A 15,752-nucleotide genomic window follows, 5' to 3' on the forward strand; every position below is an offset into this window, starting at 1 on the left:
GAACGTTATCAGCTGTATCCGGTCCGTTTAAATTTCCGCCATTCAATCGTCAAATGCGGCTGTCTGGTTTGTATTGTGGTTGAGGAATCAAAACATTTGGGAAGCGTGCATTTCATCGAATTTCTGTGACTGAAGGCAAGATAATGAGTGAGGTGCCATGTATAACTTACATGGCACTTTATATTTTATCATTTCACATACTCCAAAGCAATTCAAGGACCTCGACATTATGGAAATTGAACATCGAAGAAGGGAAAATAGTGGAAGCCAGTCACTTTCCCAGGATTGTCACCTTGCCAGGAATGAGTAATGAGCACATTACGGACAGTGATCAGATATTCAATATTATAACTTCAACAATACATTACGGGAAAACTTGGACAAAGCAGAGCATGGAATACTACTGTACGGACTGCCAGGCCATAAATTTTAGCACAAATGATAAGTAAGTTGATTTTGTCATTCCAGCTTTTACATAGATTAACTAAAGACTTTACCTATAAATGAGATTTGCATGTTTATTTTATTATTTATTTCAGGTTGGGAAGTAAACCCTTAGAAAGAGGTAGTAACAAAACGAATGTATTTCAAAGTGGTTGGAATTCAAAACCAAGTGCTTCTGAAACCACAAATCAAGTCAGCCGTGAAAGTGATGAATATTTAGATTGTGGAAAATCAGTTAATTTTACATATTATGACAACTTAGTAGGAGTAGCAAATAGACATAATCATCCCCATGTTCCTGAACCACAAGTAGCTATGATATTTAAAAAGAAAGGCACAAAAAGTACAGAATTTGATGTGAATGCACTAGAAAGAAAATTAAAGAAAGCAAAGAGAGAGGTATGTATTACACAGTTTTATATATCTTTATCAATTATTTATTATAATTTAATGTAGGCCTAGAGCTGTCAAAATATAAAGTAATGTATTCCTTTTCCAATTAGTGCTTTTATTGTTATATGACAGAAACCCAAGTCAGTCCAGCTTTATAACCAAATAGGAAATTTCTGGCGAATAAAGGGTGATGCTCAGAAATCAATTGAGTGCTTCAGGCGAGCACTTGCGGTATCACCACATAATGCAGAGGTAAGAAACACTACTTTGACAGTCATTGTTAATACTATTATGTAGTTGGATTTAATATATTTTCATTTAGTTGCACTATATTATCCTCTCCGAAATTGCGTAACTGACAAATAGCTTATACGAATTAAATCTTGGGACTTGGTAAAACTGACATTTGTTTCTCTTAAATTCATACTTATTAGGTAGGCCTACTTGTTAAACTTAAATAATTTCACTTGTAACAAGATAATTATATCTATTAAGGGAACGCATAGGTGAAATTACTAAATCTTACAGTTTTCATTTTTTTTTTCTCAAAGACCAAGGACACCAGAATAAAATTATGTGACACGTTTCCTTTTTAAGATGCAATAAAAGGCAGGAATTTTTTTCAACGTGATTTTCTTTAATTTTCGACGTGTGGAACCATTTATATATTAATATTATATGTTATAATTTCACCTATGCATTCCCTTAATTTGAGAAAAATTCGTTCCGGCACCGGGAATCGAACTCGGGACCTCTCAGCTGAGGTGCTGATCGCTCTTTCAATCTGAGCTATACTAGGACACGATTCACTGTGCCGGCCGAACTCTTCTCATTCATATGATCATTATAGTGTCCTGGTATATCCCAGATGGAAAGAGAGCTCTGCGCACAGAGCTGAGAGGTCTTGGGTTCGATTCCTGGTGCCGGAACGAATTTTTCTCAAATTAAGATATCTTCAGTATGGCTACTTATAGTCATTGTATTCAATGAGGATGGCGAGACCTCATATATGAATATATATGTATCAGATAATTATATTTAATCAGCATATCTTTGTTTTGTTATTATTTCATTTACATCTAAAGCGACGAATAAGTTCAGTATCCATCATGTCTTGGAATGATATTTTTATGATGGTATTAATGAAAATTTACCTCAATTATCGTTATTACAATAGTTTTTAACGTGTTTAATTTACTTTTAGGTTCTGCTGAATCTGGCAAGGGTGCTATTCAATTTGCAGTACCTGGATGATGCCATTTATCTTACTAGGAGATCTCTTGAAGTCCAGCCACCTGACAAGAATGCGTGGCAACAGTATTTCACACTTGGAGAAATATTCAAGGTAGTGACACGTGAATTTATGCAATTCTCTGCTCTCAGAACATACTGATTATATCAAAAATAAATTTTATATTTTGTCTTCCATTTAATTTTTCATTGCCTATAATATATGTGGAAGATTAAAAACTCGCACAAGACATACTGTGGCATTAGTAGGAAAGAAGAAAGGAAATAAGGACTACGCTTAGTGAAAGAAAGGCCAATAAATAGTAAGGAACTAAAAAGATGGATAGTAAAATTAAGTACTGTAAATTTAATATTAGTCACTAAGTTATTGTTAGTGAATTTATTAATGCCATATGCTAATAGTACATTATATTTAGATGACAATAGAGGTGTTCCCTGGAATAACAACTTAACGTATGTTAAATATTTTTTTCAGTTCCAGCATATATTGAATCCTTAATAACACATCTCCCTCCTGATATATTATTTCCTCCAACAAACACAGTGCCTTCTAGAAACATTTCAGTGTTCTGTGCAATGCTGTTTACCAGATCTAAGATTTTGTAGCTAAGTTCTTGTTTCCAGAGAACGCCCCAATTATTAATACACATATAGTAGGGGAAGGTTACTTAAATACATAATAGAATGTACTGATAGCTGTCTAAACATATTTTAATTAATAGGTTACCGGTACTTATGTTATACTTACCAATATCACACAGACATGGAGGTCTCTGGAAAGTCTTTGCTCTTCAGTCTTGGCAAATTACCATATCAGATTGTCTAATAAAGTTCATGTTCACTACTTTTAGTTTTCTTTCTGTGGCTTCTGTTAATTATCATGTTTTTTTTTGTCTGTACGTCAGAATGCTTTTCACTATGGCATTATAGAAATTTTTTTTTTACTTGGTTATTTAATGACGCTGTATTAACTAACTAGATTATTTAGCATCATTGGAATTGGTGATAGCGAGTTGTTATTTGGTGAGATGAGGCCGAGGATTCGCCATAGATTACCTGACATTCGCCTTACAATTGGGAAAAACCGAAAAAAAATATCCAACTAAGTAATCAGCCCAAACGGGAATCGAACCCATACCCAAGCGCACCTCCAGATCAGCAGCAAATGTGCCTACCACCTGAGCTATGCTGGTGACTTTCTTTGCTATATTTCTATCCCAAAAAATCGAATTTATGGCCCCAAATATTTTTTTGCAGTTCATCTCTTTTATTTCCATTTCCTGAGTACTGTTTTTGATTATGCTGAATTTTGTTAGTTACGTACAAATAACACAATAGATTTGAAGCAGAATAACTTTGCAAGTTTTAATGTACACTGAAAAAACATGACAATACAACTGCAGAAAGAATGCTACTCCAGGTCACAAACGACTGAAAAAAAAATATACGGATTTTTCAGAAATCAAGACTTAAAAACACGTGTAAGTAAAGCACATATAATGCTGAAAAACTGCAGGAAAAATGCTACTCTAAGCTTGAAAACACGTGTAAATAAAAGCACATGTAATGCTGAAAAACTGTGAAATGTCCAGCAATAGAAGTAATATGATATCTTAAAATAGCTCTAATTTCAAGGGTGTGTCGTACACACAGGAAAATCCAGTACTTGGAGCCACCAGATTCCTAGAATAAATTTTTGAACAAGACTTGCATCTTTTTCATCTCTCTTTGTCGTCTTTCACACTTTACACCTACAGTGAGAGTAAGTTGAAGCAGTATGCATTATGTTTTATGCTTCCATTTTTCAGGCATATGGGCATTACCAAGAGGCATCTCTCCACCTGCGGCATGCTTTGGAGTTGAAGCCTGAATTCGAACCTGCTCTTGCAGCACTCAAAGATATGGAATCCATACCAGACACAACAATTCACATTTATACTCTGCTAATCATCATATGTCTGGTACGACTCACACAGCCTTGAAATTAATACATTTATTATTTTGTCAAATATTATCGAATGTTTTAAAAGTGATTTATTTGCACCATCTATTCAAACATTATTGACTCAATGATTTGGATATTGTTAACATCTAAAATGCTGGTTATTATCAGGTTATCATTGCATGACACTAGAGTTTGTTGGTTTCTTATACCAAGCACTTGATAATTGTTATGCTCTGGATTATGAAAAATGAAACAACAGCTGTCAAATTATTGAGCTATAAATGTAAGGAGTGACAATAGTGCTTTGGAAACATAAACAGACTTTCCCACATTCAACTTCTTCAGTGTTGTCGCATCAGAGATGTAAACTTACAGATTTAAACAGAAAATAATGATGCAAGTTATAACTTAGAGAATAAGTGTGTCAAAATATACTTAAGTAGGTGTGGCATACATTACCACAGTAGATAATATTTATCCTTTCGTTCAAGATTCGAACAATATAAAATTAATTATTAAATGTATCTTTCTGTTGTGTTTGAAATGTAGATTCTTTTTAGTATTCACTAATGCAGCTTTTTGCTCAGTGTACAGCCATGATAATAATTAATTCACTGATTTATTAATTATGATGGAGTAATCTCACAAACTCGATATTGTTAGCCTATAGTATATGATTGAACAATACCATGGAACTAAGATCATCGTTGTTAATTCATTCCACAAAACTGTGATAGTTATCGAATTGACAGTAATTGAATCATTCATACCCATATTGTAGTGGTAATTCATTCCAAAAATAAAATCTAGCCATTTATAAACATTTTTTTTTTTTTTTGGTTATAAGTTTGAACAACATTATGTATAGTAAGAAATATTATCCCTTAACACAGTCACAATAATTTAGGAAGACATTATTAAATCCATTACAGTTCTTATAGAACAGAAAAGTTTAATAAATGCTGTAAAATAAAATAAATACAAAATCTCATATTTTATAGGATATGATGTTTGTTTATTGAATTTGACGTTGAAATTAAAAGTTGATATTTTCCTAAATGTCTATGATACAAGGGCAGTTGGGCTATGAAATGAATGATTCGCACTTTGGCACATGACTGAATGCTCGAGATTTTGTGAATGTTGGTCACCCAGGAGAAATGTATCAGTATATGATCAAGTGACGATAGTCAAAGACAATAATTGAAATTTAATTGTATCAGCATAATACATAATATGTTTAGTATGCATTGTAATATTGAGTTAATACATATTAGCATTTGGAAAGTAATATCAGTAAAACGAAATTATTGCATTTTTAACTTATTATTATACTGTACTGTTGTCATGGAGATTGACAACATTATTGTTATTGATACGTGTAAATGACCAGATTGCATGCGTCAGATCACAGTTATATTAAGCAGGTGCTATTAGGCTTTTTAATTATATCCAATTTGTTATATGATGCGGGACAGTTGGTAGTCTCAAAGAGAGATGAGAGATTAATGGTGAGCCAAATCGTAGAATTATAGGAACAGCGTATCTCATCACACGTACATTTTGACAGCTGTTGTGTGTTTTCTTTTATAAATATAGGCTTAAGTCATAGCCTTAATTGATAACCTAATTTAAATTTGTACTATTGTCTATCCAAAATTACTAGAGTTCTGTACATCAACAGAATTGTAGAGTATTCTTTCATTTTGCTTCCTCAAGATAGATTAAGTTACAGTGAGTGATAAATAAGGTTGTGATTGACACTGTGTGGGCGAATTCACATGTATGGAGGTTCAGCGTCATCTTGCCTAATAATAATAATTCATGACCCCATTACGACACTCCTAATGTAATTCAGTTTTTTATAAATTCATTAATAAAATTATATATTCAGCTTGCAAATATGATTGTTGAATATATTAACCTTATCTTAAAATTAATTGCAGCTTTTTTAATTATTACAGTTGATAAAGTGGTGTTAGATTGGAGAAGTGGGTGACTTGGTTCTTAGCTAAATGTTTGCTTTTCATATTAGAATTAGTAACTTATTATTTACAACTGCACCAAATGTAACTTCATCATGTAAAAAAGTGTCTAATTGTCGATAAATAAATCCAATTGCTTGTCAGAATTAATTATTTTATGGTTTAGGTTCATAGAGACAGATAATAATAAACACTGTTTCAATGTACACTTTGTATATTTATTTAAACATAAACGGACTTTTAAACATTCAAATCTTTTAATTTCGCAGCACTCAAAGGTACAACTATAGTTCATATCTCCTTAGAACTTTACAAGTTTCCGCTTCCTACATCTAGTAAAATCATGGCAAATACATTTTCAAGCCTTTAAGTTATTTTTTTGGCATACAGGTAATAATTTTGTTATATTGCTGTACAATCACTAAATTATCTTGACCAATTGCTCTAAGAAATTTGTTTAGGGTTTACCAGTTTACATGATTCGATGAAAAAATGAAGGTATATTACACATTCTCAAACTGTTTCCTTCTTTTTATGGCATGAAAAATACACTTTTTAAGAAGTGTCAACAGAATAGATTGTGATACAAGACTTTTTATATAAAAAAGTCTTTATAATTTAATATGTTGCAGCATATTTCTATCACAGTTCTATATTCACTGTGAAGTTTTAGGATTTTCATACCAGATTTTAACGTGAATACGTCTTTGTTCAAGGTACAGTAATTAATGAGAAAATCCAACATTTTTAGAGTAACACGAAGTTCAAGAAGCTTTTGCTAGATGCTGAGTGTTGCATAATCAATGTGCAAGTGAATAAATGACCAGTGTTATCTAATAAGTAACTAATGTTATCTGTATATAACCAGATACAGTGAAGGCAGAAAACTCAAATACATTGAAACACATTAAACAATAAAAACCATATCCCAACGATAAAAAAATAAAACAAAACCATATTCTTACAAAATATACTGTCACTTTTTTATGTTGAAGTATATCTGACTAACCATTCTTAAGTAAGACCTTAAATGTTTAAAGAAATGTTATCTTTCAGTCTATAAATGTAATAACATTAAGTAATTGATTAACTAGCAGACTTACTCGTGTTAATTATGTAAGTTTGTGCGGCTTACAGCTGTTGCGGTGCTTCATCACACCATCCTCAGAGCCTACTAGATCTCAGCTTCATCTCGAAACACACCCACATAACAGGCAGAGAAGTTCGAGATGATGCCGAGATCTAGTAGGCTCTGTGATGAAGCACCGAAACAGCTGTAAGCCGCACAAACTTACATAATTAACACGAGTAAATCCGCTAGTTAATCAATTACTTATATTCAAGTGTTAAAAGTAGTGTACACAAGATTCAAAATGTAATAACATTCTATAACTATATACATTTAAAACATTTTTTTTCTTCAAGTCATCACGTATCATGGGTAGAGCAAGGAGAACAGTTAAAAATTTGTGTTATGTATACACAGTTTACAATTTCGATTTGAAATTTTTGCTCCACTAATAATATAGGTTATAGCATATAGAGCGCAAAATAATTTAACTGAGAAATTTCGTGTGTCTAGAAGAGTAAAAAGTAATTTTTAATATTAAATCATTGCCCGAAAAAGTCACCCAAATAGGACAATATATTATCCCTTTAAATATGCAATCCACTGAACATTGAACCCTACTTCATGCTGACAAAAACATTTTCTACTGGGTCGCATACATGGCACTGTGTACAAGACTGGTGAGCTGGTTGCAAAGACTGCTGTTACTGTAGTCTCCAGTAAGCGAATGCATGTAATCAGAGTAGTGAACAATTTTTATTAATTTTACAGTGTTCTGCGGAAAGCTTACGTTTCTTTTCGTTAAAAATATGCTATTTTTATGTGCTATTAAAGGTCTGTTTTGGTCTCTAGTCATTTTAGAACTTTCTCTTCTCGGCTGAATTGGAGAATTATGCATGAGTATCTGCCTTCTGTCATTTTTTAAATATGTTGCATCAATTTGTTTTACATTAAAAAATACTAGTTTTCCTAAGGCGTTTCATTCATGATTAATCTTTTTCTATCCTGTTTTCGAATAGTCCAAGTTTCACTCCCATACACTCAGTTTGAAACCACCTTTGTGTTACAGGCTCTTAAACTGGTTATTTAATTAATAAGCTTACGATTTTGAGAAATGTTAACTTTAATATTTGTTTCGCCTTACAATAATAATAATAAAAACTGCCTTCTGAACAGCTAAATGTATTAATTTATTCAATAATTTTATTTTCAATCACAATCTTATTTCGTACAAGTTATTCACTTAAAAATGCCATTATGTTGGACTTAGTGCAAGATATTTTCATTTCAAATTACTTTAGAATATCATTTAATGTATATACTCTTCTTTTCACATTATGCTCTTGACTTGTAAGAGAATAATATGATGATACTATTAAAGTCCACACCTGTGGAGTAACGGTCAGCACGTCTGGCTGCGAAAACCAGGTGGCCCGGGTTCGATTCCCGATCAGGGCAAGTTACCTGGTTGAGGTTTTTTCCGGGGTTTTCCCTTAACCCAATATGAGCAAATGCTGGGTAACTTTCGTTGCTGGACCCTGGACTCATTTCACCGGCATTATCACCTTCATCTCATTCAGACGCTAAATAACCTAAGATGTTGATACAGTGTCGTAAAATAACCTACTAAAATAAAAAGAAATAAAATAAATAAAAAAGATACTATTAAAGTTTTATTGCAAGAATTCCTTCCCCTTTCGCCCTTTGTTATAAGGCCTGCTTTTAATGACATTTCCCTCCATTTTCCGGCACAGGCTTATTGTTATGATTTACTCATTTTGACTCTGACAATTTTTATTGGTGCAATTTTTCTGTAAAAAAACACACACACACACTTAATAAAATCTAATCTCACTCAGAAAATTTAACATGCTTATATTTCCTAAAATTTAAAGTTGAGAGGGGAAGTGTAGTAATCCAAAATAAGAAAATTGAAATATATAATACAGAAAACCTCGTTAATTTGGACCAGCTGGGGCCGAGTCTTGTCTGAATTAACAGAAATAAATGAGCTGTTTCATTAAAAACAAAACAAATATGAGTATAACACAAATACCTGTGTTGAGGATATCACAATTTATAAATTGTTTTCTTCCTTTGGCTAAAAGAAATTTTTTTATCAGTGCCACCAGGTTGTCATTTGATATTTCTGGTCTCTCCTGGCAATGGCTTACTTGGGGTGCCTGGAAGGTGGAGTTACGCTGCCCCGATGATATTATGATAGGATAATTATGAAGTGCCAGGAGAGGTCTTAAACCTAAGCCTAACCTAATTTCCAGACCATGGACGAACACAGGGACATTCCCCTTTAAGAGGAATCGAATCTGGGACCTCATGAACTGTAGTCAGAAGCTCTGACCACTAGCCCATAAGGCTGGTCAGAAAATATTTTCTTTGTGGTGTGGTTTACCACACATCTCTTTTGCTTTAAGTTCACGCAGATACCTCATGTGGTAGTAATATGCAAAAATTTCCCTATTCTCATTTTATTCAACAAAATTGATCGTACAATTCAAGTTTTTTTTTTTTAACTTCATTTCTGGGATTCCCCATATCTTCAGAGACACAGTCTACAGCCTCGTTTACACTAACTGCAATTTCTTTTGCATTCATTAAGTGACAACCAGGATCACTTTCATTATTTTCGAACCAGTCCTCAAACTCTTCTGCTTTGGTAGATCTCTCATCCCCAATAAATGCTTCATGATAGTCCTTTGTTTCAATTTCTTCACTTGAATTCAATACTGCTGTCATACAAGATTGTCTTCTAGGCACTGACCAATGTAGAGGGCGCTACATCATTCACTACAGCTGCAAAACTTAAAATTGACTTCAGTTTACATAAATCTATATTTTATTCAGTCGCCAGACATATTATTAAAACTAAAAAAACTCTATAGCAAACTTTTAGGGATGATAGGAGATCATTATGAACAACTTTCATATAGGAACCCGTGTGTCCGGAAAAGTTTCATTTGGTTGTTACAGAACATGACTTGTGCTGTCTCTAACTACAGTTTGTTACTGTAAGCGGTCATGGTAAATCATCATTTTATCTTTAATGTTGCCATGGTGATGTCTTTAAATAATACAAACTTCATGGGAATAGGTACAGAATCTTGTTTACAGCATATATTAAAATAACCATCTGGCATCGAACTCATGGCTAATGCACTGTAACCTCACCTCTCTAGCTGTCCTTCTTGTATGATGTTAGGTTTTTATGTATAGACAATTTTAGTGTCTTTATTTTCTTATTATTACGGGAAGACTCACATTAAAAGAACTTGCTGATGTGCATTTCATTTATGGAAGTGGAAACAGAAAGAAAGCTGCACGGTTTATCAATCAATATATCATTTACAATGGTGATTAGCTCATACCATGTTGACCAATTTTTGCAGGAACAGCTAGTCTGCAACCAAACTTCTCTAATTGCTTACAATGACTACATATATCAAGGCTTGTAATTACCAAATGGAACATTTTTGGACACGAATTTCTGTATGAAAGTTGTTATAATGATCATCTCTAAAAGTTTGTAACAAAGTCACAGAATCACACTGTATATACAGAAAGTACCATGGAGCTGTTAAGGGGACATTATACTGAAATTACTAACTTCCATGTTTTTGAAGCTAAATTCACAGAACTTTTATCACTGATGTATTTGGTTAATAATTTCATCCCTCTATGATAAGTGGTTTGCATTTTATTAATATCTTAATAAAATATTGCATCGTTTTATACTAGTAGATTCAGAAAGTACAGGAACTTAGAGGTGGCAATGCCATGCTCTGTAGTCAACTTCTCTTCCTTGTCCATATGGTATGTGGCCTATCCTCCAGGCGTATAGTACTCAGTGTGCCTACCAATTAAAGGGGAAAGTAATGCTATAAGTGCTCTTCAATATTCAGGGTCTCACAAATTTCGAGTTTATTCCTGAGGGTCGAACTGTCAGTAAGGAGACGCATGTTGCAATTCTTCGAAGTCTTCGTGATATAGTTCGACGAAAAAAACCCAATTTGTGGCAAGGACAGAATTGGGTTCTCCATCATAATACCCCAGCACATGTCGCTCTTGCTGAGCGAATTTCTCTCACAACACAAAATACCTGTCCTTCCACAGCCACCATATTCTCCAGATCTTGCTCCAGCAGATTTCTACCTATTTCCAAAGGTCAAATCCCTGCTAAAGAGACCGGTTTGCGTCAGCTGAAGAGATGAAAATTCATGCAATGCACGCTCTGCAGGAAGTGACCAAAGATTGGGTGCAGCATTGTTTGTTTTATACACATGTTCAGTTACGTTTTGACTCTACTAGTAGGTAAAAATCTGCTGGAGCAAGATCTGGAGAATATGGTGGCTGTGGAAGGACAGGTATTTTGTGTTGTGCGAGGAATTCGCTCACCAAGAGCGACTAATGTGCTGGGGTATTGTCATGATGAACCCAATTTTGTCCTTGCCACAAATAGGGTCTTTTTCGTCGAACTGCATCACAAAGATGTCTAAGAATTGCAAAATGCGTCTCTTTACTGACAGTTCGACCCTTAGGAATAAATTCGAAATTTACGAGACTTTGGATATCGGGCGGCCGGGTAGCTCAGTTGGTAGAGCAGCTGACTACAGACTGGAAGGTCCGGGGTTCGATCCCGAGTGGTGACGGGATTTTTCTCGTTGCCAAACTTCCAGAACACCCCCGAGGTTCACTCAGCCTCCTATAAAATTGAGTACCAGGTCTTTCCCGGGAGTAAAAGGCAGTCAGAGCGTGGTGCCGGCTACACCACCTCATTCTAGTGCCGAGGTCATGGAAAGCATGGGGCTCTACCTCCATGCCCCCCAAGTGCCTTCATGGCGTGTGACGGGGATATCTTTACCTTTTTTTTTACCTTTGGATATCGAAGAGCACTTCAAGCATTATTTTCCCCTTTGATCGGTCGACATACCAAGTCTACACCCCTGGAGGGTAGGCCACATACCACATGGACAAGGCAGAGAAGTTGCCTACAGAGCATGGCGTTACCACCCGAAGTTCCGGTATTTTCTGACTCTACTAGTATAAGTTCTTTTTAAATACATTGGAGCAAACATTACTATATTTTTTATTCTTTTATAATAAAAAATTCTAGTAATTTACTGAGTAATTTTACAGCGAAACCCTATAATAAGTTTTGATCCCATGTATATAAGAATCCATATAAGTATCAGTTAAGAATAATGCAAATTGTGGCGCAAGGGACTTTTTTACATAAAGTGATTCAATATTTAAATAAAATATTATAAAATGAAAACCACGTATCATAGGCGGATGAAATTTTGTACATTTGTCATTATTAAGCAGATATACTAGTGATCAAAATTAGGTTAATCTAGCTTCATTTAGCATGGTAGTTATTTATTTCACTACCTTGAACCCTTAAAAATATTGAACTTGGAAATTTCAGTATAGTGTCCCCTTAAAAACCAAAGCATGGAAAACTCTTAACGAAAACAAATTTCTAATTTCTGACACCCTACAGAAAACTGCTGTTACACTCATGCGATTGATCACTGTCTTGTAAAGTATTTACATTGGCTGAATGTCTATCGCGTTGTTTGCAGCAGCAAAATTCCCACAGACCAAAATCATCTTCACAACTATAATACAGTGCCTGAAGAAGTAACAACACTTTCAAGTACTGGAAAGTGAGACTGCTAATGACTTCATTGTCACAATCGGCTCATTAGAAACCAACAATATTTTTCCTGGTCTAGAGATACGAACTACAGTATGCGAAAATTTAAGCCTCACCTTGCGATAGTATAGTAATTTGTTTTATTTGCGTTGGTTTGATAATGGATACTTATCCATCATCATATCACCATGGTAATGGCATTCATTACTGCATTCGGTTAACGATCATATCATGAACACATTAAACGCATTATTAAATAAACACAGATAAAATATTGTATGCAACTAGTGAAGTGAGCATAATTACCACTATCATGTAATTACAGAACTCGGCTTACACCTCATTCTTGCAAAACACATTTGAGCAGTAATGATGCTCATATCCCACTAGTTACAGAAAATTATAATAGTTATTTATGTATCAATTTTTATTTCTTCAAAACACCCGGCTGGATTAAATGATATTAAATTAAAACAAATTTGTCTGCGTGTCATACACACATTTCTCATTGCATTATCACTTTCAATAAACATCTTATGTCCAGAAATTAGGATATTTACAAGTATTATTAATAAATACACGTGAAATATACTAGTACCACATTTTATCAACCTATATAATATGCTTTATGTTCACAGGTACTGGGGGTTCTGTTAGTGATCCTATCTTCAGTGGATGGGAATCTGGAATCAGACTTCTCAGAAGTGAAGACACAGCGCCATTTCAACCGTGCCATGGCCATGCGCAGTCTCAAGATGGGCATATCCCCTCGAGCCCTTAGAGCCAAACGTTATGGTGGAGTAGGTGGCGGAGGTGGAAGTTGCGGGTGAAACGACCTTGTCCTGTGGTTATTTGTAGTACCACAACGATTTCAGTGTTATTTTCAGATATTAAAAGCATCGTTTGACGACATGATATTTCTACGTACTTGAATGTTCACATAGTCAATCACAAAATAGTGTATTATCGTACAAATCTATTGGTCTAGTTCAAATGAATACATGCCAAATTCAGTTATTTTATTTTTGTATAGCTGTGTGAAGGAAACTAATATTTACTTTTAATTTAATTGGAAAGAAGTCTACAGAGAACAAGAAGGCCTTCATTCTTACTCTTAGTAGCTAGTTTAGTCTACAAATTAGTGTTTGTAGATTATGAGAAGACACTGGTAGAAAAATAGCAGTGTTATTGAGATTATATGTTACCTTCACGTCAATAGTATTTCTATTTTCTACCTTCCTGTTCTCTGCAGCATTTATCTTTCTGTGTCTGTAATCGGGAAGTCTTGCTCATTAATAATATTTTTAAAGCTCAAATATTTTTATTTATTAAATTACGCTATATTATTTTCAATTTATTTTTTTACTATTAAATATTCTTATATTCATGTAACATTTGATCTTGACATGAAGATATTTTTTTAATGTTTTTTTTTACGAACATGGATGCAGAAAGTGCACAACAGTACCTTCTAATAAAACTGCATTAAAGGTAATGAAAATTTCCAGAGAAAAAAATATGTAAATTAAATATACAGTCTCAAAAAGAAAAAATGTTGGCATTTTCTACATTCTCCATATTTAATTTTCAGTATATTAAACGTAATAACAACCCAAGGTTTGAGTGCTAGCAAGTACTCTTTTATTGGTTTTAAGTCTGCATTTCTTGTACTTAGTAATACAAACACAGAAGCATTGGAATGTTTTCAGGTTAGCAATTGAAAGTACTTTTCTCAGGTTTTGTAGTACAGACTAACATAATGTAAACTGTCATAAAATCTAAAATACTACTTGGCAAGTACTAAACTCTTGACTGTCTTTAACATAGAAGTTGCACTTTTCCATTGAAACATCATGGGATGGGCTATTCATCATATTTTATGCTGCCACTAAGGAGAAATATTGTCTATTCGTTGTGATTTTGTTATATTATATCGTCCCAAACACATCAGTGCATTTCATTGCTCCATGTTCAAATTTACAATAAGACTGTGTAATGCAGTAGTGTTTGAAAACTATTTATGTGAATAAACAAGTGTTTTCAACCTCAATCTATTCCTCATTATTTTTAATTGCCTGAAATGACATTAATTCCATATTTGCTCATTTACAGTCAGTTACTGCTATAGATGCAATGTATAGTAGAGGATCCCGGTCATTCTATTTTCTTATGGTGCTGAATGTTACAGTCAACAGCCAGTGCCAATAAAAATTGGAGTGTGTGTGAAATTAGATATTTTCTTACCAGCTGCCAAATGTGCTGCTGGTACAGCTACTATGTACAGTGTTACCAGTTATAACATGTAAAGCCAGAAGAGAAATTCATTAACTGTCCAACAGAAACTAAACACAAACTTTTATGCAACTGACATATTGCATATTAATATAAATAAAATTTTAAAAAGTGTACAGTACATCGAATTATAAAACAATCTAGGAAAATTGAATCATAACTGATGTGGGTTATGGTATTTTGAGCAATTATGAATTATTAAAACTGTTCTGAATTATGCACAAGGAAAAACAAAAAAAAATAATCTTGTGCTGAAGAAATTGCTGATTGTATAGAAGTAACCAATATGTTTCCTAAATGCATAAAATGGTTCGAGGTGTAAGATATGGACAAGAAAGAACCATCCGTTCTTTGTACATTATGTAATTGTGCTTTACAGAAAGCTTTCCAACAATAAAATTACATTTTTTAAACACAGAAATTAAATACTATTTTTTAAATTGGTTTTTGTAACTCAATATATTAAAATTAACGTATATGACGAAAATATTTTCTGCAATGACATTTTGATATTGCTGTCTAGCATAAATGAAAGGAGAAAAACAAAGATTTTTCTTTTTATTTTTATTCTTACAACTCTTAGTTATCAAAGCTGAAAGTACCTATTTAGTGAAATTATTTCACTTAGTGTTATCAAGTAAATTGTCAATACATCTATTAAATTGTGTTACTTTGCCATGTGCATTGTATGCAAGTGTT

General features: G+C 33.6%; 1 protein-coding gene across 1 annotated transcript; it reads left to right on the forward strand.

Annotated features, from left to right (window-relative positions):
• The first annotated feature begins 5 nt into the window (after positions 1-5).
• LOC138701133 (uncharacterized) lies at positions 6-14,811 on the forward strand. The gene is made up of 6 exons (XM_069827730.1): positions 6-445; positions 540-843; positions 970-1,089; positions 2,042-2,182; positions 3,897-4,049; positions 13,400-14,811. The coding sequence occupies exons 1-6, from the start codon at positions 144-146 to the stop codon at positions 13,589-13,591; spliced, it is 1,212 nt and encodes a 403-aa protein (XP_069683831.1). The 5' UTR covers positions 6-143; the 3' UTR covers positions 13,592-14,811.
• Positions 14,812-15,752: the final 941 nt, after the last annotated feature.

The sequence above is a fragment of the Periplaneta americana genome, chromosome 6 (assembly GCF_040183065.1).
Source record: "Periplaneta americana isolate PAMFEO1 chromosome 6, P.americana_PAMFEO1_priV1, whole genome shotgun sequence".
Taxonomy (NCBI): domain Eukaryota; kingdom Metazoa; phylum Arthropoda; class Insecta; order Blattodea; family Blattidae; genus Periplaneta; species Periplaneta americana.

Excerpts from the sequence above, each read along its gene's own strand:
- LOC138701133 (XM_069827730.1), top strand. The coding sequence starts at position 144 with ATGAGTGAGGTGCCATGTATAACTTACATGGCACTTTATATTTTATCA. Across the intron at positions 1,090-2,041 it reads TATCACCACATAATGCAGAG|GTTCTGCTGAATCTGGCAAG; the intron begins GTAAGAAACACT and ends ATTTACTTTTAG. Across the intron at positions 2,183-3,896 it reads CACTTGGAGAAATATTCAAG|GCATATGGGCATTACCAAGA; the intron begins GTAGTGACACGT and ends TCCATTTTTCAG.